The sequence below is a fragment of the Neltuma alba genome, unplaced genomic scaffold (assembly GCF_004799145.2).
Source record: "Neltuma alba isolate B1F8T4 unplaced genomic scaffold, ASM479914v2 tig00011543_pilon, whole genome shotgun sequence".
Classification (NCBI taxonomy): domain Eukaryota; kingdom Viridiplantae; phylum Streptophyta; class Magnoliopsida; order Fabales; family Fabaceae; genus Neltuma; species Neltuma alba.
Genome location: NW_021636205.1, coordinates 131,371 through 158,614, shown reverse-complemented (window position 1 = coordinate 158,614; position 27,244 = coordinate 131,371). Strand labels below are relative to the sequence as shown.

At 32.5% G+C, this 27,244-nt stretch overlaps 2 protein-coding genes across 3 annotated transcripts; both read left to right on the top strand.

Annotated features, from left to right (window-relative positions):
- Positions 1 to 248: 248 nt before the first annotated feature.
- On the top strand, positions 249 to 15,471 carry LOC114714840 (probable leucine-rich repeat receptor-like serine/threonine-protein kinase At3g14840). Of its 2 annotated transcripts, XM_028899617.1 has the most exons (23): positions 249 to 368; positions 538 to 736; positions 2,789 to 2,860; positions 2,945 to 3,013; positions 3,131 to 3,202; positions 3,296 to 3,367; positions 3,541 to 3,612; positions 4,243 to 4,311; positions 4,393 to 4,464; positions 4,610 to 4,681; positions 4,917 to 4,988; positions 9,360 to 9,416; positions 10,855 to 10,920; positions 11,001 to 11,036; positions 11,175 to 11,212; positions 12,012 to 12,379; positions 12,913 to 13,108; positions 13,200 to 13,334; positions 13,495 to 13,613; positions 13,713 to 13,923; positions 14,026 to 14,263; positions 14,383 to 14,533; positions 14,772 to 15,471. In XM_028899617.1, the coding sequence occupies exons 1-23, from the start codon at positions 254 to 256 to the stop codon at positions 15,180 to 15,182; spliced, it is 2,982 nt and encodes a 993-aa protein (XP_028755450.1). In that variant the 5' UTR covers positions 249 to 253; the 3' UTR covers positions 15,183 to 15,471. The 2 variants fall into 2 exon arrangements, with proteins under 2 accessions (XP_028755450.1, XP_028755451.1); XM_028899618.1 differs by lacking the exon at positions 4,393 to 4,464.
- A 4,281-nt stretch (positions 15,472 to 19,752) lies between these two features.
- LOC114714842 (protein trichome birefringence-like 41) lies at positions 19,753 to 25,793 on the top strand. Its single transcript, XM_028899619.1, has 5 exons — positions 19,753 to 20,165; positions 22,343 to 22,514; positions 23,811 to 23,986; positions 24,607 to 24,765; positions 25,256 to 25,793. The coding sequence occupies exons 1-5, from the start codon at positions 19,876 to 19,878 to the stop codon at positions 25,548 to 25,550; spliced, it is 1,092 nt and encodes a 363-aa protein (XP_028755452.1). The 5' UTR covers positions 19,753 to 19,875; the 3' UTR covers positions 25,551 to 25,793.
- Positions 25,794 to 27,244: the final 1,451 nt, after the last annotated feature.

Below are 27,244 nucleotides of genomic sequence, written 5' to 3'. Positions count from 1 at the left end.
GAAAGAATGGATAAAAATAAAAAACAAAATAGATTGAGATCTTATATTTAGAATTAAAATAAAAATCAAATAAACTCTTGTATTAAAAAGCTAAGGTAGTATCAAGTACAGGAGAGTAGCTGTGCTTGACTTGGTCTCCCCTCTTGGTCAGTCGTCTATTTATGTGGTCTGTGCTTTACACTACAATGTCCAGCAATCTCTCTCTCTCTCAATAATTCAGTTTGCTTCTTCTCTCACCAAAATGAGGAGAAGCATGATGAAGATAAGTTTCCCCCATCATCATCATCATCATCTCCTCCTCTTTCTCTTGATCTCTCTTTTCTGGGCTTCCTCTGCATTTGGAGCCACCAAGATACATCCATCTGAAAGTATATTATCGCTTCCTTTTATTCATTATTTACTCTCTCTCTCTCTCTCTCTTTTTCTTTCTGTATGTTTATATATGTGTGTGTGTTTCTCTCTCTCTACGTATGTATATATTCTCCGTCATTTGATTGCTTTGCATGAACATGTATATATATGTGTGTGTGTTTCCAGTGGAAGCTCTGAAAGACATAGCTAAGACTCTGGGAAAGGAAGATTGGAACTTCGACGTAGATCCCTGCGATACTTCTGATCCTGCCTTCAGTCAAACCAACTGGTTTACGGCGTACCCAGTGGATACAGAAAGTCAAAACGCTGTCGCTTGCAATTGCGCCGTTGCCCCTGATGACGCCTTTTGTCATGTTGTCAACATGTATCACTCCCTTCTCTATTTCTGTTGTTGTTGTTTTTTTTTTTTTCCAATTTAAATTTAAGTGAGGCCAAAATACATTCTGAGTCACCTCCTCAACCTTGGCTAACTTTAAAATCACACTCTCAATTTGCCAATGTTAAAATACTCTTTAAATTTAATGGCATGTAATAAGCCATATCAAATTATTTAAAATTACTTAACCATGGCAAGTAACTTTTTTCATATTTTACTAATTTTGAATCAATTTTGATTTTAGTTATTCGAATTTCAATTTTGGAGCAAAATAATATAGATTTTTGTTAAATTATAGGGATTTATATTTTAAATGGAAGAAAAATTTGAGAGATCAAAATATATAGTTTAAAACTTAAAAAACCAAAATAAAAATGAGAATCAATTTAAGGGTCGAAAATTATATTAACCCTTTGTTAATTTATCCTAAATTAAAATCCAGGAATTCACTCGGAAGACAATTTTATGATTTTATCATCGTCTTTATTGTCTGCCTTTCTCCTTCTCTGGCAAGATCTCTTATCTGCAACTTTATTTTTCCTTCAGTTTTTGATCATCTTCATCATTCTGAAAAATCATCGTTATGATTTTCATCATAATTACTCACATTCTTCCTTTAAATTTGGTTTTACTTATCACTACCTCCACGATGTAATTGACGTTTTTGAGGAAATTGAGAAAACTAAAGAATTACTTATATATTACATGATTTCTTTAAAATACTTAAATGTGTTACTACTTCCAGTCCTAAATGCAAGAACTAGTTAAAAGATTAGATTTGATATTAAATATAAGACTTTAATTTATTTTGTCTTTTAAATTTATAACATTTTCTTCAAAATATCCCTATTGATAATAAGGGATTTCCATCAAGTGGTAGTTTCAATTTACATAATTAAATAAGGTAATTTAGGAAAGCAAACACATATTTATTATAAACAACTAACTTTACTAATTTTCTTAATCTCTTTAAATTAATTTAGAGAAAAATGATAAATATAATAATTTAAAGTAATTTATTTAACTTTTTCAATTTCCTCGAATTAGTCAACTAAATTATAAATATGTGTATATCATAGACCTATTTATCTAAGAGTTTATATGTGACTAGACTATAACATCATTAATAGCAAAAAATCTACTTTAGAAAATGTAACTTTCTTTCCGATCCACGTAGTAAGCATATTATAAGTGCCTCGGGAGAGAAATTCCTTCTTCACACATCGTTTTGTAGATCTCATTTTGTAGATCCCAAGTGCCTTTTTTTTTTTTTTTTTTGCCATCACCCAAGTGCCTTATTAATTCTTGGAAAAATTGTGGAAAATCTGCAGTTGCAAAATTTAATAATGCTCAGAAATATCTTAGGACCTAGGTCCTGTGTCTTAGTTGAAATAAATTGTACATAATTAAAACAAAAGTTGCACCTGTTAAATATAAGTTATATCTAGATTTAAATAAATTTTAGACAATTTTAGTCAATAAATTTTGTGATAGAGATTTTTCAGCAATGTTCATACAACTCTTCCATCAAAATTCAAAGGTTTAATATAATTTTTAGTCTTTCAAATTTATTTTCATTTTAGTTTTTATTTTTTTAAATTTCAAATTATAGGTTTTAATCTTTTAAGAAATCAAAATAGTTTAGATTTTTATTAAATTGTAAGAACTAATATTTTAAATAAAAAAACTCAAAAAACTAAAATTTAAAATTTAAAATTTAAAAAATCATAATTAAAATAAGAAAAACTTAAACATTACTACCTTCAATTCCATTTTTAAAATCTTCTTTGTAAACTACAGACTATAAATGAATTAGAACAAGAAGTAGTTTATTAACCCAGATTCAGAAGTAAGCGCGGAATGCCAACAACAAACCAGAGTAAAAGTGACCATGACACAAAGCACCACGCCCCTGAAAGAACGAATTTGAAGTTTGGCCAAAAAAACAAAAACAGAGAGAGAACAAATTAGAAGATGCACTACCGAATTCGGCGCATAATTTCTGATTCATATTCAATCTTCGATGGCGATCGAACACAGAACTCTGAAGAAACAAAGTCTGCCGGGCAAGCTCCCTCCAGAACTTGTCAGATTACCTTACCTTTCCGCAATGTAAGTAACACAAAAACTTGAAACTACATTCATTGAATTTGTTTTCATTTGCGCTAACTCTGCATTTCCTTCACTTTGGTACAGCGACCTGAGCCGCAACTACCTTAGCGGTTCAATCCCTTTAAGTTGGGCCTCCCTTAATCTTCGGCACATGTATCCTCTGCACTTGTCTTCATTTTCGCTTTCTGTTGTTTTTAGTTATTCATATTTTTAACTCTTATTCGTGACTAGTTTTGTGAAATATGAATGTTATGTTTGTTTGTTCGTTAGATCTCTTCTTGGTAATCGACTAACCGGTAAAATCCCAGTGGAGCTTGCGAAGATCACTACTCTGCAACGTCTGTGAGTTTTTGGACATCCATATTTTTGAAGAATAAGCCTCATTTCAATTTTTCGTATACTTTTAGTTGAACTTTAGCTTGAAATTGATGATAGGGTCCTTGAGTTCAATCAATTTTCTGGGAATCTTCCTCCTGAGCTTGGCAATCTTCTCCAAATTGAAGGACTGTAAGCAGCTGATTTGATTTACCACTCATTTCTCACACCATTTCTTTTTCATGTTGGATTTTGTTTTTTTCTGTCTTATAGTTTTTCTCGGTAGAAGCGTTAAATGATAATGCTCATTGATTGATCTTTAGTTCATAATCGTGGATTATATTCATAATTTCTGGTTGCTTTAGGGTTCTTACCTCCAACAATTTCACTGGAGACATACCTCCAACTTTCGCAAAGCTTACTAATTTGACGGATATGTAAGCTTCCTTTTGTTTAAAAGAAGTGCTTTTTCCTTCTATTATGTTGACGTACATATTTAGGATAACTTTTAGATTACTCCATTTTGTTGTTCAAAGCCAGTTTGCCCCCTCGTGGTTTAAAGGAATTTGGATCGTCTTGATTTCTTAAGGAACTGAGACTATTAATCCCCTAAAATTTAAGAAGATCCAAATCCGGTCTGAAGATTATCATTCAACTCTGAGTAGTTCGCCACCCTGTAGCGTTTCAGTTTATAGTTCTAAACTCATCAGTTTCCTGAATGTTAAAATGATAGCCAGTTTTATTATACTATGCGCAACTACGAAGGAGTTGAATAAAATGACTTAAATAGCACGTAGGGTCAAACTAATTACGAAGAAAACCCCATAACTATTTTTGTAATTGATCTGAATGAATAGTAATGTGCTGTTGCTTAACCCCAATTGATTCAGTCGACTGGGCGACAATGGATTCTCAGGAAAGATACCTAACTTTATTCAGAACTGGAAAAGGCTTGAGAAAATGTGAGAATTTTGTTTCTTGGGCAACCATTAATTATTTTATTTGTTTTCTATTGTTGACTATATGATGCCTCTTCATCTGAAGCAATGGTATTCCCATTTTGACAGAATGGTTCATGGGACTGGTTTGAGTGGACCGATTTCTGGAATTTCATTTCCTGAAAACGTAGAGGACTTGTAAGCTTTATATCGTGACTAGTGTTTTGAGGCACTTTAGTTTTATTACTCTGTTTATGCATGCTTTAAATTCACATGCAGGAGGATAAGTGACTTGAATGGACCTGATTCAACTTTTCCCGAGCTCAGAAACTTGACAAAATTGAAAACATTGTCAGTTACCTGCTTCGTTTGTTATTATATATATTAATTATTTTTTCTTAGAGTTATTGTCTTAGTAAGGAATTGCTTTGAAGGTTAAGAAGATAAACTGATGCCTTAGTTGTTGCAAAATTTTATATGTTGGATTGTTTTACAGGATATTGAGGAGTTGCAATATCAATGGGAAAATACCTACCTATCTCTGGAGAATGGGAAATTTAAAAACCTTGTGAGTGCTGATTCACTACTATTCCATCTGTTGGGTTGCTGCTTATCAGGATATTTTCTTGTTTTGTTTTATTTTTGTCTTTTTTTCATTCTCCTTAGCTCCAAATTTCTTGCATTCTGTACTCATTTATGCTGGATATGGTGTCAATATACTTTTGTGTCCATCTAATTTATGAACCAAATGTTTATGTGCTGTATTTTTCTTACCTAATTTTTGGATGAAACTTTGTTTTCAGAGACCTGAGCTTTAACAAATTGCAAGGAAAAATTCCAGATGAGTTTGCTCACCTGTCACAATTGGATTACATGTAAGAAATTTGTTATGTGATGTTTTACCCACACACACAACCACTGCAAAGTGAGGACAGACAGTTACAGGGAGCTGGGACGTCATATATTACTGACCCCTCTTGGTTCCATCGCCTGGAACCCTTGGAAACTATCTGCAATTAGTAAATAATGAAATGAATAAAGTAGATGGACATGAAAAGTGTCAGTCAGTAATCTGCTTGTTTGGAGTAGTGAATACTAACAATTTGTCCTCACACCTATAACTTAAAATCAAGGGCTGACTTGAAGTTTTTTGTAGCTGCTAATCCGATTTCAATCCTTGGAGTGGACCCTACCCTCTTGCATATTGATAGAGAAAATTGGTACAAGAATCTTAAACACTCAAATTTTGTAATAAACCAAGGAGTATCATCTCATAGAAATCACCTTAACATACTATTATTAGCCTGCCTACATTTATACCGGAGGAACACACAAATAACTGGATGCAGATTGTCTACAATTGTGAGATGGCTGCAGATGGTAGTTCGTTGTGTTTGCCTGAAGAGTAACCTTTTTTTTTTTTTTTTTTTTAATGCGGAAAAGCAACTTGGCATAAAAACATGTATATTATAGTGACAATTTTGTACTTGGCATAAAAACATCTATATTCTCTTGAAAACATCTAGGTAGTTAATAATTTAAGAAAACGAGATAAAATAAATTTTTTTTGAAGAGAATATGTAGAAAATCTAGAAATAAAAATAGCAATCATGATTTAATTTGAGAGGAACACAATTATTTGAAGTGTTGGGATTCATGATTCACCCTATAGGTTTCTAGTTTCTATCTTTTGAGTTGACTCTTGAGTAATTATACTCTAGTGACAATTATTTGTAAAGTGTCATAATATTTTCTGAAATTACTATTTTGTACTCAATTAGAGTTGAATTCATTCCCACGATACCAGAACAAATTAAATCCTGAAACAATAGTTTTAAGCGCATAATAAAATTTATAAATAACATCTTTCTAAACTCCCTAATTCATGGTAGACAATCACAAAAAATTAAAGAGGAAGGAAAGAAAGAGAACAAAAATCAATTTCAAAACTCCCTAACAAGCTTGCTCTTCGCCTCTCAAAGTGCTTCTATAGGCTCTGAACATCTTAGAGAGAATTTTTAAGGTACTTAGAATAGTGATTTGATGCCTCCTCTCCTCTCTCCCTAATCAAACTATTGAGAATTAAAACTGAAGCTCCTCTGTTTCCCCTTGTTGATGAGGGACTCGCTAACATATATACATTCGTTTGATGCTAGTTTTTAGCATCCGCCCTTGTCTGTAGCTTCTATTGTGTGTAAATTGCATGAACCAAACTGCTTCTTTTCCTCCTTTAATGCATGTGGAGTCCATGCCTTTTTATCTATCCTCTTTCCTTTTTTTCCTGTTTCTTTTATCATTTTTCCTGTACGAAAAAAAGAGAAAATATGAGCAGATATTCTTTCCAAGTTCAATTTTTGCCTAACAATTAAATTTAGGGAGGAAAGTGTATAAAATAAATTAAATAGTTATAAAATATTTATAAATCTGATCAATTATATCCCAAAATCTACACCTAGTTAATTATAAAATATGCACTTATTAGGATTCAACATTAGGTGGGTCGGCTGCATGAATTACACGATGCTATCGTGCTCTGTTAACAACCCAATCCTTAGATATGTTGTTGACCAGAAGGTCACGTTCAATGACCTCATTAAGCATTCTTTTCGGTCTTCCTCTACTTCTTTTTATGGGACTCCATATTGTCTGATCTCTGGAGCCTCTAATGGCCTTCTTTGCCCATGTCCAAACCACTTTAAGCGATGTTCAACCATTTTCTCTTGAATAGGTACCACACCGACTCTCACTCTTATATTTTCATTTCGAATCTTATCTTTTCTTGTAGGACCACACATTCATTTCAACATCCTGATTTTTGCTACCCCAACTTTGTGCTCTTATTTTCCCTTTATCACTCAACATTCACTACCATACAGCATAGCTAGTCTTATAGTAGTCCAATAAAATTTTCTCTTAAACTTCTCTAGTATCTTCTTATCGCGAATAACTCTGGTAGCCTTCCTCTACTTTAACCAGCCAGCTTGTATTATGTGAGAAACGTCTGTATCAATTTCACCATCCACATGGACAATAGATCTTAGGTATTTAAACTTTGATACTTAAGGAATGATTTGATCCCCCATCTTCACCTCCAAATCACTATTGTCTTGCCTTCCCCAAAATTGCAATGCATATATTTTATTTTGTTCTTGCTCAAGCAAAAACCTTTCGACTCTAAAGTCCTTCTCTGTAACTCCAATTTAAATTTAATCTCTTTTTTTGATTCCACCATGAGGAGTATGTCATCCGCGAAAAGCATAGATTTAAGGATTCTTTCTTGAATAAACTTGGATTAGAACATCCAGAACAATATTAAACAAATAAAGACTCAAAGAAGATCCCTGATGTAGGCCAATCTTAATGAGAAAGTCCTTTGTCTCACCTTTAGGCGTTCTTACACTAGTAGTTATCCACTCACACATATCTTGTATGCCTTTGATATAAGCAACTTGTATACTTTTCTTTTCCAAAGCCTTCCAAAGTACTTCTCTTGGCACACAATCATAAGCTTTTTCCAAGTCAATAAAAACCATATGTAAATCCCTTCTTTCACTCCTATATTTTTCCATGAACCCCTTTAGTAAATAGATTGCTTCAGTTGTGGATCTCCCCGGTATAAATCCAAATTGGTTCTTCGAAATAGAAATCTCCAACCTCAACCTATGTTCAATCACTTTTTCCTACAACTTTATTGTATGGCTTATAAGTTTTATTCTTCTATAGCTTGCACAGTTTTGAATGTCTTCTTTATTCTTGTATATAGAAGCAAAAATACTTTTCCTCTAATCATTCGGCATATTCTTGGAGTATAAAATTTCATTAAAGAGTTTGGTTAGCCACAATTCACCCCCATCGCCTAAACATTTTCAAACTTCAATAGGAATACCACCAGGCCCAACGGCTTTACCGTTGTCCATTTTCTTGATAGCTGCCTTAACCTCTCCAATGGGGATCCAGTGGTAAAAAGCTAAATTCCGATCATCTTCTCTAATTAGCAAGTCCTGTAAGTCTTGAGTTGCATATTCGCTTCCCTTATTAAACAACTTGTAAAAGTAAGCCTTCTATCTGTTCTTAATATCACTATTAGTAACCAGAACTTTACCATCTTCATTCTTTACTTCACTTGGTCCAGATCTCTCTTTTTCCTCTCCCTTTGCTTGACAATCTTTTAAATATTTCTTTCCCCCGCCTTTGTTTCTAACTCCTTATAAGCTTTAGTATGTGCTTCGCTCACTGCTCTCTTCATCTCTTTTTTAGCCAGATGATACTTTTCCTCATTTTCTGTACTATTGCACAAATGTATTGTCTTAAAACAATCTCTTTTTTGTTTGACTTTCTTTTGTATACTCTTATCCCACTACCAAGTCTCTTTATCTCTCTGGTCACGACCTTTGGATCCTCCCAAAATTGCTTTAGCTACCATATGAACTCTTGTAGCCATCTCTTCCCACATAATGTTCGCATTTCCCTGCAACTCCTAGATCCCTTCCTCCAAAAAGGTCCTTTTGAATAACTCTCGCTTCTGACCCTTTAACTGCCACCACTTGACCTTGGGTTTTATCACTTGATGATATTTTTGTCTGATACTTTTAAAACGCACATCAAGGACAAGTACTCTATGTTGGGCAGTCATCCCATCCCCAGGAATCACTTTGCAATTAGTACACAATCTTTTATCCGGATTCTTAACCAAAAAGAAATCAATCTGTGATTTTGAGGCACCACTCTTGTACGTGATTAAATGCTCCTCTCGCTTCTTAAAATAAATGTTGACAATCTTTAGATTGTATGCAAGAAAAAAGTTAAGAATCGATTGTCTTCCATTATTAAGCTTCCCAAAAACCAAAACCACCATGAGCCCCACCAAATTGTCCTGCTTCCTTGCCCACATGTCCATTAAAATCCCCACTCATAAAATTTTTTTCTTTAAGTGGTATGCTTTGAGCCAACCCCTCTATATCTTCTCAAAACTTATCTTTAAGGTGGGCCTCTGTCCCAACTTGAGGTTCTTGATGGTTAAAAGCACCAATATCATTGATCTTTCCAACATTTGTGAGTTAAACCAAAACATCCATACAGTCAAACTAACCAAGTTGATAGAAGGATGCGATGGACAATATGAATTTATTGAATTCTTTCTTGCAAAAGATGAGAACAGTGAAATTAATGACATTGAGATTACCTTTTTGATGAGTCATGAATAATTAATGAGTTACGAATTGATTTATGTTATTGTATTTACACAGGTATTTAACTGGAAATCTTCTTGATGGACCTTTGCCTAAGTTGAAAGTTGAATACATGTGAGTTCTCTTCCAAATTTCAGCCACTTGCTTGTGCATTATTTGTTCCTAATATGTGCACTGGTATTGACTCAAGAAATACCAGTAAAATTGATTATTATATCCGATTATGACCTATGACATAGCACCTACTTCGGTAAATCTTGGGAGATTTTATTGGCAACAATTGAAATATAATGTATGTGCAATCAAACATGAATCAGATTTTTTTCTTATCATGTTATTTCTTACTATAGGTATACATTTAGAGAGATGATCCTATGAATGATAACAAATTGATAGTGAATACCAAAACTCCAAATAATCATATGATCCATAAGCTCCTTAACATATTCATAGTGATTAATGGTACTAATTATCTCACTCTCAATTGAGTTTTTAATAGTCACGGAGTATCCATTGTCTAAGCTTGTCCTGTATTATCTTTTGGGGGGTCATTAGTCAAATGGTCTTCCTTCTAAATACTTTGCGATTGGATCAGAACTGTCTTGCTCTATTCCACTGGCACACCTTCAGTCATCACCATTTCATTGTTTTCAGCCATCACACTAAATTAGTAATCAAGGTAGGAGTGAAAGAACAGTTACACCGGCGATCCACTGCAAAATAGATGCAAAACAGCAGAAACAGCAACAAAAAACAAACAAGAATGGCCAAGCAAGAATACCCACACCTGGGAAGCGAAGTAATCTGTCCGGAAAGGCATTGTCATCACTGGAGAAGATCAGTGTGAGATCTGAGAGGGAAAGGAATAATATTAAAGGCAGAATAATATCCCTGAAAATTAGGACATTATCACGCTAACAGAATCTACATCAACGACAAGATCTACAAGATATTCTTAGTTATGCATATATGAATATGTTGATCAGCATAGGCATGTAATGATCCTGAGATGTAGTCTAGAATAGTGTTTAAGGTGTGTGCGGAGCAAGGCTTATTTTTACCTCTCATTTCTCTTGAGGAAATTTGAACAATTTCCTAATGTGTTTCAACTTTAGCTCTGAAGTCCTACATTAAAATTACTTATTAACTCTGTTCCCTTAATGTGTTTCAACTTCTTAAGATAATCCCTTCTGCTCTACCTCATGTCAATGATTTACTAATCATTGTGTATATAGTTTCATGCTTTATCAGGGAATTACATTATTCAAGGGGAAAAAAAAATTTAGCTAGGCCTTTCTCATCTTATTGCCTTTTGATTGTGGATTGTTTTTTGGGCTATTCTACCTTTCTGTTGCAGATGATATTTTCTTCATTCAGTAGTTCATGAGCAGGGAAATCATTTTGAAATTGTTCAGTGCAATGAGCTTAATTGTGTGTGTGTGTGTATTAGATTATATTTATTCGGTGATTTCCTTTTGAGTTAACAAGTGTTTCATGAAATCTGTGTCAAATCTTCTTAGATTCTTAATCATACTTTTTTCCTTGTGCACAGTGATCTTTCATATAACAACTTTAACAGTGGAAATGCTGGGGAGAAGAATTGTGATCAGCCAAAAGTGTGAGAATTTTTGCATTTGTAGCGATTGTATGCAATTTTTAAAAGCTATTTGGGCCTTATTCATCTTTTATACGCCTTAGGAACCTTTTTGGAGACCCTTTGATGGCCAATGACTCGTAAGTTTTACATTTTTAGGCCTTCGTTTGTCTTTCTATAAACCATATAGATTGTTCTTTTCCTCTTAATCTCTTTTAAAACTTGTAGTGTTTATTAGGCGATTATTCTGACTTGTTCAGCTTCCCACTTTCTTTCAGAGGGTCTGTTACTTGTATGAGAAGCACTTGTTCTCAAAGTAAGTTGATTTTTCACTTATTTCCTATAGACTTTCAATGTGATTTGACTAGAAAACCTTTTCTTTCTGGAGTTACCAGGGCAAAGAAAGAATTGTCCTGCCACTGGTGCATACTTGAATAGCAAAAGCTTGTCACAGGAAAACCTTATTCTGATGCAACTTAAAAATGAGGATACTGGGATGGGAATAGGATGAGTTAGTCTTTTGATTCATGAGCATGTTTATGGCTTTCTCCTCACTTTAAATGAATTCTTTTTTTATAAAAAAAAGCATCAATGTATTTGCTGAGAAGTTGGATGTGATAAGAGCCACATTCACAAATAATATTGATTCTGATCTTACCGCTCAAGTACTCTTTATCTGCTGATCGTTTTTATAGAAATTGCAAGTATCTTCTAAGTTGCATAGATATAGAGCACTTAAATGATTATTGATTAAATATGCAAAAACTATATGAGATCTCAACTGATTCTAAGACCATTAGTTTCATGCATAGGCAACCTGCTTGTTAGAGAGTGGGGGCAACCTTTGCAAAAATTAAATGTTGGTATGTAAGTTTTGATCCCACTGACTTCAATATTTTGACTCCATTAGGCCCAACCCAAATCTATTTAGGTATTACCCCGGCTGACTTGGGGTCCTAAGTCCACCACTGGTTTCATATCAAAGGACTAGATCCATGCTCGCAGCTGTTTATGGGTTTCTATATAAAAGTACTTTAAATTTAGAATGAATAATTTCTAATTGTGTGGGTTTGTTCTGGTTCCTTATTGAATGTTTCTGACTCTTCTTGAGCCAGCCTGGTACTCTGTCAATATAAATTGCGGTGGAGATCAGGCAGCCATTGGACATACAATGTATGATGGTGATTTGGATCTAGTTAGACAAGGATTTGCAAAGAGTGGAACTAACTGGGCAATTAGCAATACTGGTCACTTTTTAGATGCAACACAAAAGGATATCTATGTCGCACAAAACAAGAGTCCCCCCCTGCCCCCTGTTGAACTGTACGGAAATGCACATGTTTCCCCTATTTCTCTGACCTATTATGCATTTTGCCTGGGAAATGGAACATACACGGTGAGTCTCCATTTTGTCGAGATAATGTTCACTGATGATCAAACATATAGAAGCCTTGGAAGGCGTGTATTTGATGTCTACATTCAGGTAATTAATGGTTACATCATTTGTTTACTTTTGTCAACCAGGTGTTTGATATAGAACAAAAGCCTTTTTCCCGGTAATCATTGTATGTATATAAAAGTGAAACTTCAATCCCTAGTTATGCTATTATTACACTAAGTTTGAAGAATCAGCTACATGGTTCATCGCTTGTGAGTTGGAACTTGCTATTAGTTTTATATTTTTATGTTGATCTTGATGAAATATAACAATATTAAAATTTTTATATTCCTCTGGTCCTAAATATAAAACCCTTTTTGTGGTGTAAATTGCACACAAAATGGGTCTTATATTTAGGACCGGAGGAGTATTTTTTAACTTTTGATGCATGAGGAGAAACTCTCCTTAATCTGCATGACTTCATTAAATTCTCAATATGCACTCGATAGAGTAACTATTCTCTAAAAATGCTTAACAATTATGGAACCAATTTCTACAATATTTTTCTGAAATGTCCAGAATTTATTTAAGAACATTAACGATCCTGAAGCAATTTGGATTGGATTGGAATCTTGTAGGAACGGCGAATGCTGAAGGATTTCAATATTGTAACTGAAGCAAGGGGAGTTGGTAAGCTAATCATAAAAAAATTTACTGTAAATGTGACTAATGGCACCTTAAAGATTCGCTTCCATTGGGCGGGGAAAGGGACAACTGCTATACCAGAAAAGTCAGTTTATGGTCCTCTAATTTCAGCTATCTCTGTAACTTCTGGTGTGTTCTTACTCTCTGTAAACACCTATTCTTTTGGCTGCCAACTTGTTGGTATTATCTGACATGTAGCTCTTATATAATTATTAAACAGACTTTCAACCCCCAAGAAACATCCCTGGAGCAGTTTTTGCTGCAATTGTGGTCGCAGGAGTGAGTATTGTCGTCCTGATATTGGGCATACTCTGGTGGAGAGGTTACCTCGGAAAAAGAAACTCATTAGCAATTGGTAATGACAAAGAAAATACTATTTTATATTGCAATATTTCCATAGATAATGGATGGAATCAATCCATTGTAGACTAATTAATGCCTGTTCTCCCGAAAGTGTTCATAATGTGGATTCTGCAACACAACTATACCTCTCACTTGTTTGCTTATACTCACAGAGCTAAAGAGCTTAGATCTGCAAACTGGTTTATTTACCTTGCGCCAAATCAAAGCAGCAACGGATAACTTTGATGCATCCAATAAGATTGGAGAAGGAGGATTTGGTCCTGTTTACAAGGTATCCTGAACAAAGTAACATCTTGACTTGATTATTGGCAATATTCTATCACCACTTGCTGGCATTTCTTTTTCATATGCAATGCTCTCCAAAATGCAGGGCTTTCTATCAGATGGCACAATGATAGCAGTGAAGCAGCTTTCTTCTAAATCAAAGCAAGGAAACCGTGAGTTCATCAATGAGATTGGCATGATCTCTGCTTTGCAACACCCTTGTCTTGTTAAGCTCTATGGTTGTTGTGTTGAGGGGGATCAGTTGTTGTTGGTATATGAATACATGGAAAACAATAGCCTTGCTCGTGCCTTGTTTGGTAAATTACTTATATATACTCTACACACACACACACTATATCTATGTCTACGTGACGAAAATTGTAATGTTTTCAAATCTTTTTGTATATTCTCAAATGAAGGGCCAGAGGAATGCCGCTTAAAATTGGATTGGCCAATGAGACAGAAGATTTGTGTTGATCTTGCCCGAGGTTTGGCTTTCCTCCATGAAGAATCAAGACTAAAGATTGTTCACCGGGACATCAAGGCCACAAATGTGCTACTTGACAAAGACCTGAATGCAAAAATATCAGATTTTGGACTAGCCAAGCTTTATGAAGAGGAAAATACCCACATAAGCACTCGAATTGCTGGGACCTAGTAAGTTTCTTATGTGATTTTTTTTTTAATTGAAATAAATATTTTTCCCATAAGAATCCAATTCAGCAGTGTCATGCAATTTATTTTGTTGCTGTAATGGTTACATTTCAATTTTACAGTGGATACATGGCACCTGAATATGCAATGCATGGCTATTTAACTGACAAAGCAGATGTCTATAGTTTTGGAATCGTTGCTCTGGAAATTGTAAGTGGAAGGAGTAACACTTCTCGCCGACAAAAGGAAGAATGTTTCAATCTTCTTAATTGGGTAACTTTTTTGTATCTTTGCGCTCTTCAGCACTCATGTTAATTTGACTATCCTTTATAATTTCTAGCTAGGATTTGTGCTGTTCCTAACAATTACAGAAATTTGGCATAAGCTGCTTGAATTCCCTACATGAAAGCATCTTATGGACATCAACAACTTGTCATTGAAATCAAGAGTCTGGCTTTATAACCAATGCCTTCTGCAAATATCATTGTTCTGTCCACTTTTCTCTGACCAGGCACATGTTTTGAAAGAGAATGGCTATTTAATGGAGCTAGTTGATCCAAGGTTGGGTTCAGATTTTGACAGAGAGGAGGTAATGGTGATGATCAATGTGGCTCTCCTATGCACTAATCCATCTTCATCACTCAGGCCCTCCATGTCTTCAGTGCTAAGCATGCTTGAAGGAAGAACTGTAGTTCCAGAGTTCGTTTCTGATCAAAGTGAGGAAGCAAGTAAGATGAAGTTAGAGGCAATGAGACAATATTACCGAGAGATGGAAGAAAACCAGACGAATGATGAGACTGAAACTCATTCCAAGAGCCTCTTGGGGATGTCCGCTTCTTCATCTACATCAGCTGGAGATCTCTATCCTGTTCGCCTAGATTCTTCCTACTTCGAGAAAAGAAAGTCTCAGATAGAAGAATAGGGGAAAACTCAGATAGAAGAATCACAGGGAATTAAATGGAACAAAATAATGATTACAAAGTAGTTGTTTGGCATGCCATCAAGGAATTATGAAATAAACTTTATATTTTATCTAGAAAAAGTTAAAATAAATGTGAAATAATCTTTTCAACTCTGTCAAAGCCAAAAATGAAGGGTATAGATGTCTAAATGTTGAATCATAGAAGATATAGACGGCCATGCATTAATTCATGTCAGTTTAAATCTGTATTACACAACCAAAGTTATATAACAGTGGGGATTGCCTTATTTGCTGTTAATCAAAATTACATTAGATTTTCGGCCAAAAAAAAAAAAACAGTAGACTCCTTTTCTCTGCCAACCAAACACAAGTCAGCATAATGCATGAGGATTATATATAATTCTCATATATCAAATTGAACCCAATGTGATCAAGAGTTTCTTAGATGTCCACTTCTTGGTCCACATTAATTAGTGATGTCTGTTCTAAACTCTAATAGAAAAGTAAACAACAGAAAAAGTCCAAGTCACAAAGGGTCCATAATTTTAAGGGTAATCTGTATTACTGGGTTTTAGGTCCGTCTCAAATTGGCCAAGTTGAGTTGGGTTTATAAGGCCAGCTGGAAGAGCCTTAGTTCAGTCCCAATGAAAAGGTAATTAATTTTTCCATTTTTGTTATTAGGGTATTCATTGATTTTCAAAATGAAACAAATCACTGATTTCTTTTAAAATAATGTATGGTTTTCAAGAGTAAACGTATAAAATTGATATATTTAATAATATAATAAAACATCAATTATTAAAAAGATTTAAGCAAAAATCAACTAATTCAATATTGATTGAGAGTCTAAATTCTAAAATACTTCATCCAGAAATTAGGGGAAGTGAAAGAGACAAACGTGACCCACCTATATATTGGACCCGCCTGATAGGGATGAGCCACCTCTCCATCTCTTTCTCTCTTTTAAGTTTCAACTTTTTGTTGAAATCTCCAAAAAAGAAAAACTCATTTTACCAATAAGAATCACATTCTTTAATATATATATTACAATGCGTAATGTATCAATGCATTTGCAAAAAAAAAATAATGGATAGAAAAATAAGACATAGCTTTGACGTGTAATTATAATGTGTTACTTTATTTCTAAATATATACAAATGTAGAATATTGTTGCTGGTTAAAAAAAAAAAAAGTAGAATATTGAGTGAGGATAATAATCAAATATAGCTCTTGTGGAACGTGGATTGGGAAGATAATGAAAACGACAGCTGGGAAGCGTCGTCGTGAGGGATCACGCAACCTAAAAAGTAGGAGTGATCCGCCGAAGTTCAATCACAACGGAATTTGGTAATCTTCGTAACCAAACAGGCCCCACTCCATTCACTTCTTCTTCGCCAACAAACACCCTCTCTGCTCCAGTCCATGATGTCTCCTCCCTACCATGCACCTCCACGTACCCAATCATTGCCTTCTCATTCCCAATTCCCACTTATTCATAACGAAGGTGGTTGGATCTTCACCCAAAATAATTTTTTCCCAAAAAAAAAAAAAAATAGGTCGCGTGTAAAATAATTGGAAGAACAAAATTTCCTTCGGGGACATCCGATAAAATTGGAGGAACAAAAGACTGGTTTGGATTGACTTACAAATAGTTTTTTAAACGTGATTTAAGGAATATAAGATAAGTATACGAGGAAAGTTTTGTTTCGGCTTACGTGAATTTGTTTAAAAGTTTTTTTTAAACAGAACTTCAAACAAGCTCAAAATAGACCTGAACTTCACTGTCATTTTTCACTATCAATAATTTCATTAAAAACTAATTTTGTGAAATTTACTAGCGATTTGAAAGAGAAAAGGTGGAAATATTTTTTTAATCAGTTTTTTTATACTAAAGTAGTTGATTTTAATTGACAAAAGATAAACTACTAGAGGTGTTAATCTTTCATTAACAACTATATAATCTTATCAGAATTGACATTTTTTTTATACAAAGAATTGACAACTTTAGTATAAGAAAATGTGTTGCACTTGACAATTATAATTATTTGTTAAAAACTTCTTTTGTTTGTCTGCACTTAATTTGTTAAATTTTTTTTTTAAAAAAACTAAGTTTATATATGTACTTATAACAAATGAGTCTCAGGTCTAGTAGTGGCTATATAAATTTTTGGGATTTCAGGAGTTGTATGCTCAAATTCTACCATTATGATAATCCCTTATCGGTGATTTAGTCGCTGGTGGCCAATCAATGATCTATGGCGGCTCTACATGTGATGCTACTATATAAAATCTAAGACTCTAATTTATTTTATCTTTAATACTACCTCTAATTCTAATTATAAAACCTTATTTGTTGTCTACAAACGAAGTCTTATAAATAAGATCGAAGGTAGTTTTTATCTATTTAGCTCCGTATTAATCCCTTGCGTATGTTAATGAGTTTTTATCAATAGGTTGCTAAATACAGATGACTGATAAGGGTATTTTAAGAAAGATAATATTCATTTATTATAAACAACTAATTTAACTAATTTTCTCTAACTTTTATATTAAACATAGCATTCTATATGTGGCATAGATTAGTGAAACAGAAGGGGAAAGGAAACTTCTATCTTTATATGTTCATTTTACTTGGTTTAGGGAGTATTATTATACTGTAATTTTGTTTATTAAATAACATTAATCATTACTCGTTGATATGATGTTGGAGATCTATTAAACAATTAAGACTGTTCAATTATTCAAATAGAAGGCTTCCATCTCCCTTCTTCTATCTTATGTTTCCTAATTTGTTTATGGTGGAGATTCCACCCATTTCTACTGTCTAAGTCAAATAACATTGAATCCAAATTAAACGACGCTGGAGAAACCAAATGTTACGATAATTTCTTCAAAAAACAAAGATCGTAGCGTATCTGCTATTGCTTTGATTGACAAGGATTTTCAATGGGAGGGTTTTTCACGTCAATTATTATGATTTTATATTAAGAATTAGAGATCATAAATAAGTTTAAACAGACAAAACTTAGGTTAAGTTATTTATATTCTCATCAGGCTAAATTTATGAGTGAATTTATAAGTGCGCACACGTATTTTAATAATTAACAATAACAAAATAACAAGTATTTATATCCATGTTCAAACCCTTATTTTTATCATAAGAGCTGGCATAAAAAAATTATAAATATTGATAGATAAATTTATAAGTACACAGACACATTTTAACAATTGATAATAGTGAAGTAACAAGTATAATTAAAAAACTTGACTTAATCAAAATATAAATAACTCAACTTAAATTTCAAGTTTTGTGCACTAAAATTTCAAAATGCCACTGTTCTTTTCCTTTGTTTTTTTTTTTTTGTTTGTTCTCCCACCACTTCTTCCAAAACCGCTGCTGCGTAGTAGTGTGAGTCTTCAGTCAACCAAGACTCTTTCCAAAGCCAAGTCGAAGTCAGTCAATTTTCTTTTTTGTTTTTTTTAAAAAATTTCCAAAGCATGATATAATTTCCCTTCAATTTAGCCTGAACCAAGTCTCTAGATTGATTAATTTATAAGCACTCAGGAATAAATTAAAGGAATCCTATATCTTAAAATTGTCACTTTTGTCAAGGCAGAAAAAAAGAGAACCAAAATAGAAATGATTCCATTTAGTATTTCTTCTGAATCCAAGTATATAAAAATTAAATAATTAATTTTATAAAAATTAAAAAATACTCATCCGGTCCTTAATATAAGATCCATTTAATTAATTTGATTAGATTAAAGAAATTAGGTAAGTTAGTTAATTATAAGAAATATGACATGTTTTTCCTAAAATATCATAATCATCTTTCTTAATACCTTCTCTCCCTCTTCTACTTGACTATGGTTGAGGGAGTATCTATAGGGGTAATTTAGAAAAAATTGATAAATATGAGAAATGGTTCTTATATTTAGGACCAAAACCAACTCAACAATTGTGTCCTATATTAAGGACCGGAGGAGTATTAATTAAGTTTATTTGTTAAAATTATGCGAGTAGCTTTTTAAATAATTTTCTAATTATTTGTATTAGAAACTGTAATAACTCTTTTAATATGCATGATAATAAGGACATTTAAGAAAACTATAAATTTGGTGCCCTGCAAACAAGAATTTCAAATTGATGAGGAGTTAGCTCATAATTTATAATATTATGAATTCGAATCCTTTAACTAATATGAGGACCTTATTAGTGAGTGATATGTAAATATGTCTGTTAAACGTTTTATGATATATCTGACATTGATGAGTCACCAAAACTAGCTCACCTAAATTTTTTTAGTCAACAAAAAACAATTTGGGGCATGGCTTAAGATCCCGAGCCATATAACAAAAAAGGAGTTACAATGTGAATTTTCACATTGGGACAAATAAATACAGTCCAACCATTGTGAGGGGGAAAAAAAGCTCATTGAATGAGAAAATTAAATAAAAAAGTTCGCCAAAATTAAAAAACAAAAGTTCGGCAGAAAAAGGACCCATGCAGGCACCACCACTCCTCCTCTATAAATATCAGACCGAAGCCTTCGCTCTGAAATGCCGCCAAGCACAGAGACGCACAACACACACACACATCTTCTTCTTCGGCTTCATTGCCATAACATTCTCTCTCTTTCTTTTCGAGGCAGAGGTTAGAGAGAGAGAGAGAGTACGGTGCGTTTCAGAAATAATGGTTACGCGGCTTCGCTACAGTTTGCCGCCGTCGTCTTCCACTTCTTGGGTTGTGCTTCTGGTTGTTCTGGTTCTGGCTGGGGCTGGGAATGGGGAAGGGTATTCGGGTCGGGTCGGAGGGAGGTGCGATCTGTTTTCGGGGCACTGGGTGAGGGACGAATCGTATCCGTTATATGAGGAGTCCAGGTGTCAGTTTGTGCGGCACGAGTTCAGCTGCGAGAGGAACGGCCGCCCTGACCGGATTTACACCCATTACAGATGGCAGCCCCTCGCCTGCAACTTACTCAGGTGATTAACACCGTCTTCCCCCCCTCTCTGCTTTCCACTCCTTCTTTCTTCACCACCGTTAGATTAAAACACCACGATTTCCCATTTCACTGGGCTGTGATTCATGAACTGTACTATTTATTTATACTTTTTATATCATATATTTCTTTAAAAAAAATTGCATTAGCATGTATGAATCCTAAAATTTTGCCCGGCGTACGTATTCAATAATCACACTACTTCGGATCCCAATTATAAGATACCGCATCCGGATTATAAGATTTACTTGACTAATTTGAAGAGATTAAGAAAATAAGTTAAATTAGTTATTTATAATAAATAGATGATATCTTTTTTAAAATATCCTTGCTAATCAACTATATTAGTTAGAACTACTATTATTAGAAAGAAAATCTTGAAAAAAAATGCATAAATATGAGAAATAAAGTGTATTGGGGTTTTATATTTAGAACCAAAATAAAAATTAAACAAAATCTTATATTAAGGATCAGAGATAGTATTGTTTATAGTGTATAAACAACATCTTATAATTATAATTAAGACTCAAGGTAGTATTTATAATTGATAAGAGTATATTTTATCATATAATTTTATGTAAGGTTTAATTTTGTGCTTTGATTTTACAAAACACATTTTTTTGTTATTTAAGAATGTGCTGTCAATATTTAAAATTTTAATATCATTAATTTTTTTATTAACAAAACTAACTGGTTTTTTTTAGCACTGAAAAACTAACTGTTTTTTATTAGTAAGTTTTTATTTAAGATTAAAATAAGATGCTTTATTCTAAATGGTTTTAGGAGAAATCGCAAAAAAAAAATCCTGAAATTTAAAAAACGTATACGAGGACCAGACAATTTTACTATGAGTTTTGATAACTTCATGACATATTATTATTATCATAGTAAAGTTGTTATGGGTTTTTATCTGTATTTTTTAAATTTTAGAGTCTTTAATTGTGATTTTTCCAAGGTTTTATGGTAAAATATTAAAATTATTTACGTATAATTGAACGAGAATATTAACAATAATTTAACGAAGAAAACTGGGAAAAGCTGAGTTGCGGAATGTTTGGCTGTAGTGGGAGTAATGAAAGAAGTAAAGTTTCACGTGACGGCATTTAGTCGGCCAATAAGCACTGACAGTTGTATTCGAAAAAGCGTTGTTGCGTTTCATTAGATTCTTACTGCGCGGCTTCTCCCTCCCGCCCTTTCCTGTGAATTTGTCGGTGCTATTCTCCTCTCTCCCTACTGCCCCTTTTCTTTTCATTTTATTCCCTACTTGTCCTCCTCCGTAAAAGACATTGAATCATGCAAAAGACAGCCTTTTTTCATTTGTATAAAGACATGTTTATCTTGTCTGTATTCTTTTATTCATTTTCAAATTTCAGTCATCATCTCCAATTTATAAGATTTTCTGATTCTAATTAAGGCATGTCATTATTTCTTCATCATTAATTTTTCCTTTTATCTCTCACTAAATGTTGGAGTATGTTATTTAATTTGTAAAGTTTATATATTTAATAAGGATAAAATTAAAAATTTACTCATTTCACTCCAAAATTAAAGTCGCTCCTAAAAAAATTAATGCTTATTTGTTAATTTTGGTTCTGCAATTAATACTTAATTGTAACTCTATATATTTTTTCTGTTCTTTATAACCTCATATAATATAAGTAAAGTTGGGGGGGAAAATTCAATTTAATTCACATTTAAGGAGTGAGTTATCATTTCTTTTTTTAGTTTTGATTGATTAAGGGGGGGAAATGGAATTAAAAAGTCAAACGCCACCTACCAAGCACACTTTGATTTGTTTCCTTCATCAATCACCAGCCTCAGCCTTAATTAATTTCTTTAGTACGCCAAATGCATTTAAGACATTTTCATTCATGTAATCTAATTACTTAACTCCAATTCAATTCCTTCATGTAACTTCTTCACTAAAATTGATCAACTCAAAAAAAAAAAAAGTTGATCATAGATTGCTTATATGGGTTCATTGTATTTCAATTCAATAGATTTTTTTACTGGTGGGAATGAAAAAAGGCACTCACTTTCCTTCTATTTATTAATTAATTCATTATTTCAATGCATGGAAGTGTTATTTTTTTTTCCAAAAGGAAAATTATTATTCGAGGATTTTTTTTTTTTGTCCAATATATGTTGAAATGTGCACAGATTCAATGGGAGAGATTTCTTGAGGCGGATGATGGGAAAGAGCATCATGTTCGTAGGAGATTCCTTAAGTCTCAATCAATGGCAGTCGTTGACTTGCATGCTTCACTCTTCAGTCCCTAACTCTAATTACACTTTGACCACAACCGGATCTCTTTCTATTTTTACTTTCACGGTAATTACATATATATTCATCATTTTATTATCTTTATCTTATTAGTTCTTTCATTTAATTAATTACTATCATATATAATTATAACACCCATGATGTCATGTGGTTTTATTCCCTTTTTTACAATTATCTTTGACATATATCCTTCCCGTTGTTCATGATTGTTTTGTCCGTCTTGTACATAAAATAAAAAGGAATCTTTTTCTTCCTCCCCATTATAAAAAGGTTGGTTGGTGTAGGCCATGTGTTTAGAGGATAAGACAAAGTAAATAAGTATGGAAATGTGGTGGTCCTATGTATATTTGCTTGCTTGTCACTGAGTTGTCACTATATATATATATATATATATATATATGACTTCCCATCCTCTTAATCTTAATTACAGTGAATGATGTATCCCATTTGTTAATTTTTTAAAAAAAATAGTCACTAGTGCAAAAAAAAAATTGCATTTATATAGCATGGCTTTCACACCGGTCATTGCAAGAACAATGCAGGGGCTGTAACTAGTGATGTTTTCATAAATAACAGCGAAAACTATTCTTGAAATATCTATAGATTTTTTCAATTTTTAATTTGGTTTTTGTGTGTTTTTTTTCCTAATTATATCTTTTAATTTTACTTTTTTAACACCATTCATCTTTATAACTTTACTCTATTGGTATTATTAAATCATATACAAAAACTAATTTTGCTAAGTACAATTGAATGATTTAATATGAAAAGAAAAACTCACAAGTACCAAATCGAAAATAAAGAAAACTACAGGCACTTCAAGAATGGTTTTCCCTAATGCAAAACTATTAACTTACTATGTTGGTTTTATTAGAAACCGGTGTCAAGCATTTTTTACAGCAATTACAAAATCAGTGTAAATATTTTTTTTAATGGTAGATAAGAAAAAAATGGTCTTTTTTTGGGTACTAGTAAATTATTATGAAACAACAAACATACTCCTCCTGTCCTAAATATAAGATCCCTTTTATTTAGGACCGGAGGAGTACATCATTTAGTTTTGATTCGTCATCTAATTAATAAAGTTATTCATGTCAAAATAATTAAGCACAATTTCTATACTTTAGTGCATCTTTCCCATATGATATGCGGCATGAACCTCCCCTTGGTGAAATTGGATTGAGAACTCACAAACTACACACACTATTAATTATTTTTTTTATACAAACTATTAATTATTGGAATTTTGAAAAATGAATATGAAAAGGACACACACACACACATATATATATATATATGTATATTGGAGGATGATGTGTGTGTGAATAATAATGAATGGAACAGGATTACAAAGTAAAGGTGATGGTAGATAGGAGCGTGTATCTAGTGGACTTAGTGAGAGAGGATATTGGAAGAGTTCTGAAGCTTAATTCCATCAACGGCTCTCACTTGTGGAAAGGGGTTGACATGCTTATCTTCAACACTTGGCACTGGTGGTACCGCAGGGGACCTACTCAACCGTAAGTTCTTTTATTTCTTTTCATTCATTACAAGATCTGACCTAGTTCCTGTTGGGAGATCAGGTCATACTCGATATAATTAACTAATTTCTCCAATTTTGATATTTGATATTTAGCAAAGCTAATTATGAAACTTTTATATTCAAGATCGTGTGGAGTATTATACTATTTTCGATTCTTAATATAAAAGTTAATTAAGAGATGTTGAATTTAGTTCTAAATATAAAAACTCAATCCACTTTGTATCGCAAATTTATATTATAATTTTTTGAGAGAATTACAATGAGATTCCAAGGAAAGAAAATAATTACAAAACAAGTCCCAAAATTTGTTATTTTCTACTTTAAAACTTGTCATTACAAGCTGCTTAAGTTATTATCGAGACTTTTTAGTAATTATTTTTTTTACTTGGGATCTCATTGTAATTCTCCCTAATTTTTTTTTCCTGAAATGTTCCCATTGATTGTAAGGTATATGATTAAATATGATCGTTTAGAAAAGACAAATAACTAATTTAATTAATTTTTTTGATATCTTCAAATTTGCTATATAACTTTTATATTAAGTATGAGAGTTCTTGTATTCTATGATTGATATCTTCAATTATTTTATGTGTTCAGATGGGATTACATACAAGTGGGGAATCAGATTATGAAAGACATGGACCGGATGAAGGCTTTTGAGATAGCACTCACAACATGGAGCAAATGGGTCGACACCAACGTTGATCCTTCAAAAGTCAAAGTCTTCTTCCAAGGCATTTCTCCTTCTCACTACAAGTGAGTTACATTATATATTGTTTTTAGGAAAATTTATATACAAGTTCCAAACAAGATAATTAATTAATTACTATAATATTAGAGGAGGACTTGTACTTTGCGAGTAAAACTAAAAAATTTATAACTTATCTATGTGTTTTTTTCACAAGTTCTTCATTAATTAAATTTATTAATAAAAAGTAAGTTCTAGGGACTTAATGGTAAATTTTCATACCTATAGCTTGTATCAATCTGGTCCCATTTTAAAATTGAAAACTTATTAATCTTTGAGGCAAAGTTAATGAATTTTAAGATTTTTTTTTTTAAATTTCAGTAAGACAACTTATAATTAATAAGATCATAGCGGTATATTTTCTTGTTTTCACAATTTCAAAATAGTGTGATTTATAAGGTGTGCTCTTTTACTTTATTCCATTTCCTTCGATATCATATCATAAAAGAGATGAGACTTACCATATCTTTATGAAACACCTTTTTTTTTTTTTTTCAGTGGTAGTTTATGGGGTGAACCAAAAGCTAAGGGATGTTTGAGGCAGCAAATGCCGGTGTCCGGAACAACCTACCCAGGAGGCTTGCCGGCGGCGGCCGCGGTGCTAAAGAGCGTGCTCCAGAGGATGAAAAAACCGGTGACTCTGCTGGACATCACAAGCCTATCACTGATGAGAAAAGATGCACATCCTTCCATTTATGGACTTTCTGGAGAAATGGGAATGGATTGCAGCCATTGGTGTCTTGCTGGTGTTCCTGATACTTGGAATGAGATTCTTTACAACCTTATTCTTTGAACATATAGACATTTAGTCACATATATATTGAAATATAATAGATATATATATATACATATAGATATGTATGGTTTCAAGTTTTATATAGTTTGAAAGCCATCTTCTTGGTGGTAATTAATCTTCCTTTATCCTCATATTGTTTGATCAAATAATGGTTCAACTTGTAATAAACTTCATATATGTTTTATATTGATATTGCCATTGAGATTAACTGTTAATAATAGAAATTATTCAATGTAGAAATCTCTATTCATTCATTTTTTGTTAATTAGATAATAAGATCTCACTTATTATTTTTAGACATGTGCCATTGATTTATTTTAATAATTACCGGTGCCACTGCCAAGACAACAAAATAGCCTCCAAGCTTGAAATAGCTATTAAAAAACCACTCTTTTGATTCTTAATGTAGGAACTAATTAACTAATTTGAATAAATTAAAAAAGCTAAGTAAATTACTTTACAAATGTAACTTGATGTCTTTAAATTTAAATTTAAATTTAAATTTTATATGATTTATGAGTTAGATAAATTAGTTTAGAAAAAAATAAAAAATAAAAAAGAAAAAAAAATACATTGAGATCTTATAATTAGCAAAATCAGCTATTTAACTGATTTCTACATTTAAAATCGGATGAGTACTACATAAATGTGTTTCTTTGTTGTGTCTTGCGGACCATAAATTCTTATCTTTTTTTTTTTTTTTTAAATGTCAATTATTTGAAGCTATCCTGTCCTGTTGTGTATTGATGTTATTGAAAATAAAAAAGTGAATAAGATATGTATTCTAATTAGGTTCAAATCCAATTACCACACACACACACACACATATCCTTATCTACAGATCTCATCCGATAATAACTACCAAACAAATCCAATTCATGGCACTTCTTATTGCCGGGTACAACACTTGAAAAGATATTTGGTTTGTTCCTATCTACTATATATACTTTATCATATTTATTATTTTTATTTCTTTTTGTCCCCTCACATATTAATTCTAGCAAAAATCATCGAAGAACATTAAAACGTCTGAAAATACTATATATGAAAACTACCTATTAACTATTATTTTTTGCCACAAATTTTAGTTTTATCTGTAAATTACAAAATCCAGATATAATAATTTAATAACTTAGTATCAATTATTGAGAGGCTAAAGTATATTTTTTGTCCTTTAACTTTACACAAGATTTCAGTTTAGTCCCTTAATTTTAAAAGTAAATTTGTAGTCCTCTAACCCTAAAACTGTTAATAAAAAATGATGATATTGAGCTCTTGAATACTGATAAAACATTACGAAATGCTAACATATTAAGTTTAATATTCAAAATAACCATAACTATTACAAAAAATTTTTTTAATTTAAAACTAATAATTTTGGTGTTAAATGACTAAAAGTATAATTTTTAAAGTTAAGGGACCAAACTAAAACTTTAAATAAAGTTAAAGGACTAAATATATACTTTAGCCTTACTAATAATAATACAAGTTTCACTAGTTTACTCGATTAAGTAGCATTGAATGGTGAAGGCAAGCAATAACTGACTTTGCTTTCAACTTTATAATCATATTTGGATACATATAAGATTGTCAAAATAATTAAAGTGAATTATATGAATATTGTTTATACTTTTTAGATTCCCATCAACTTGCGATAGCACATAAATTAAATTAAAGGAGTGGGAACATGA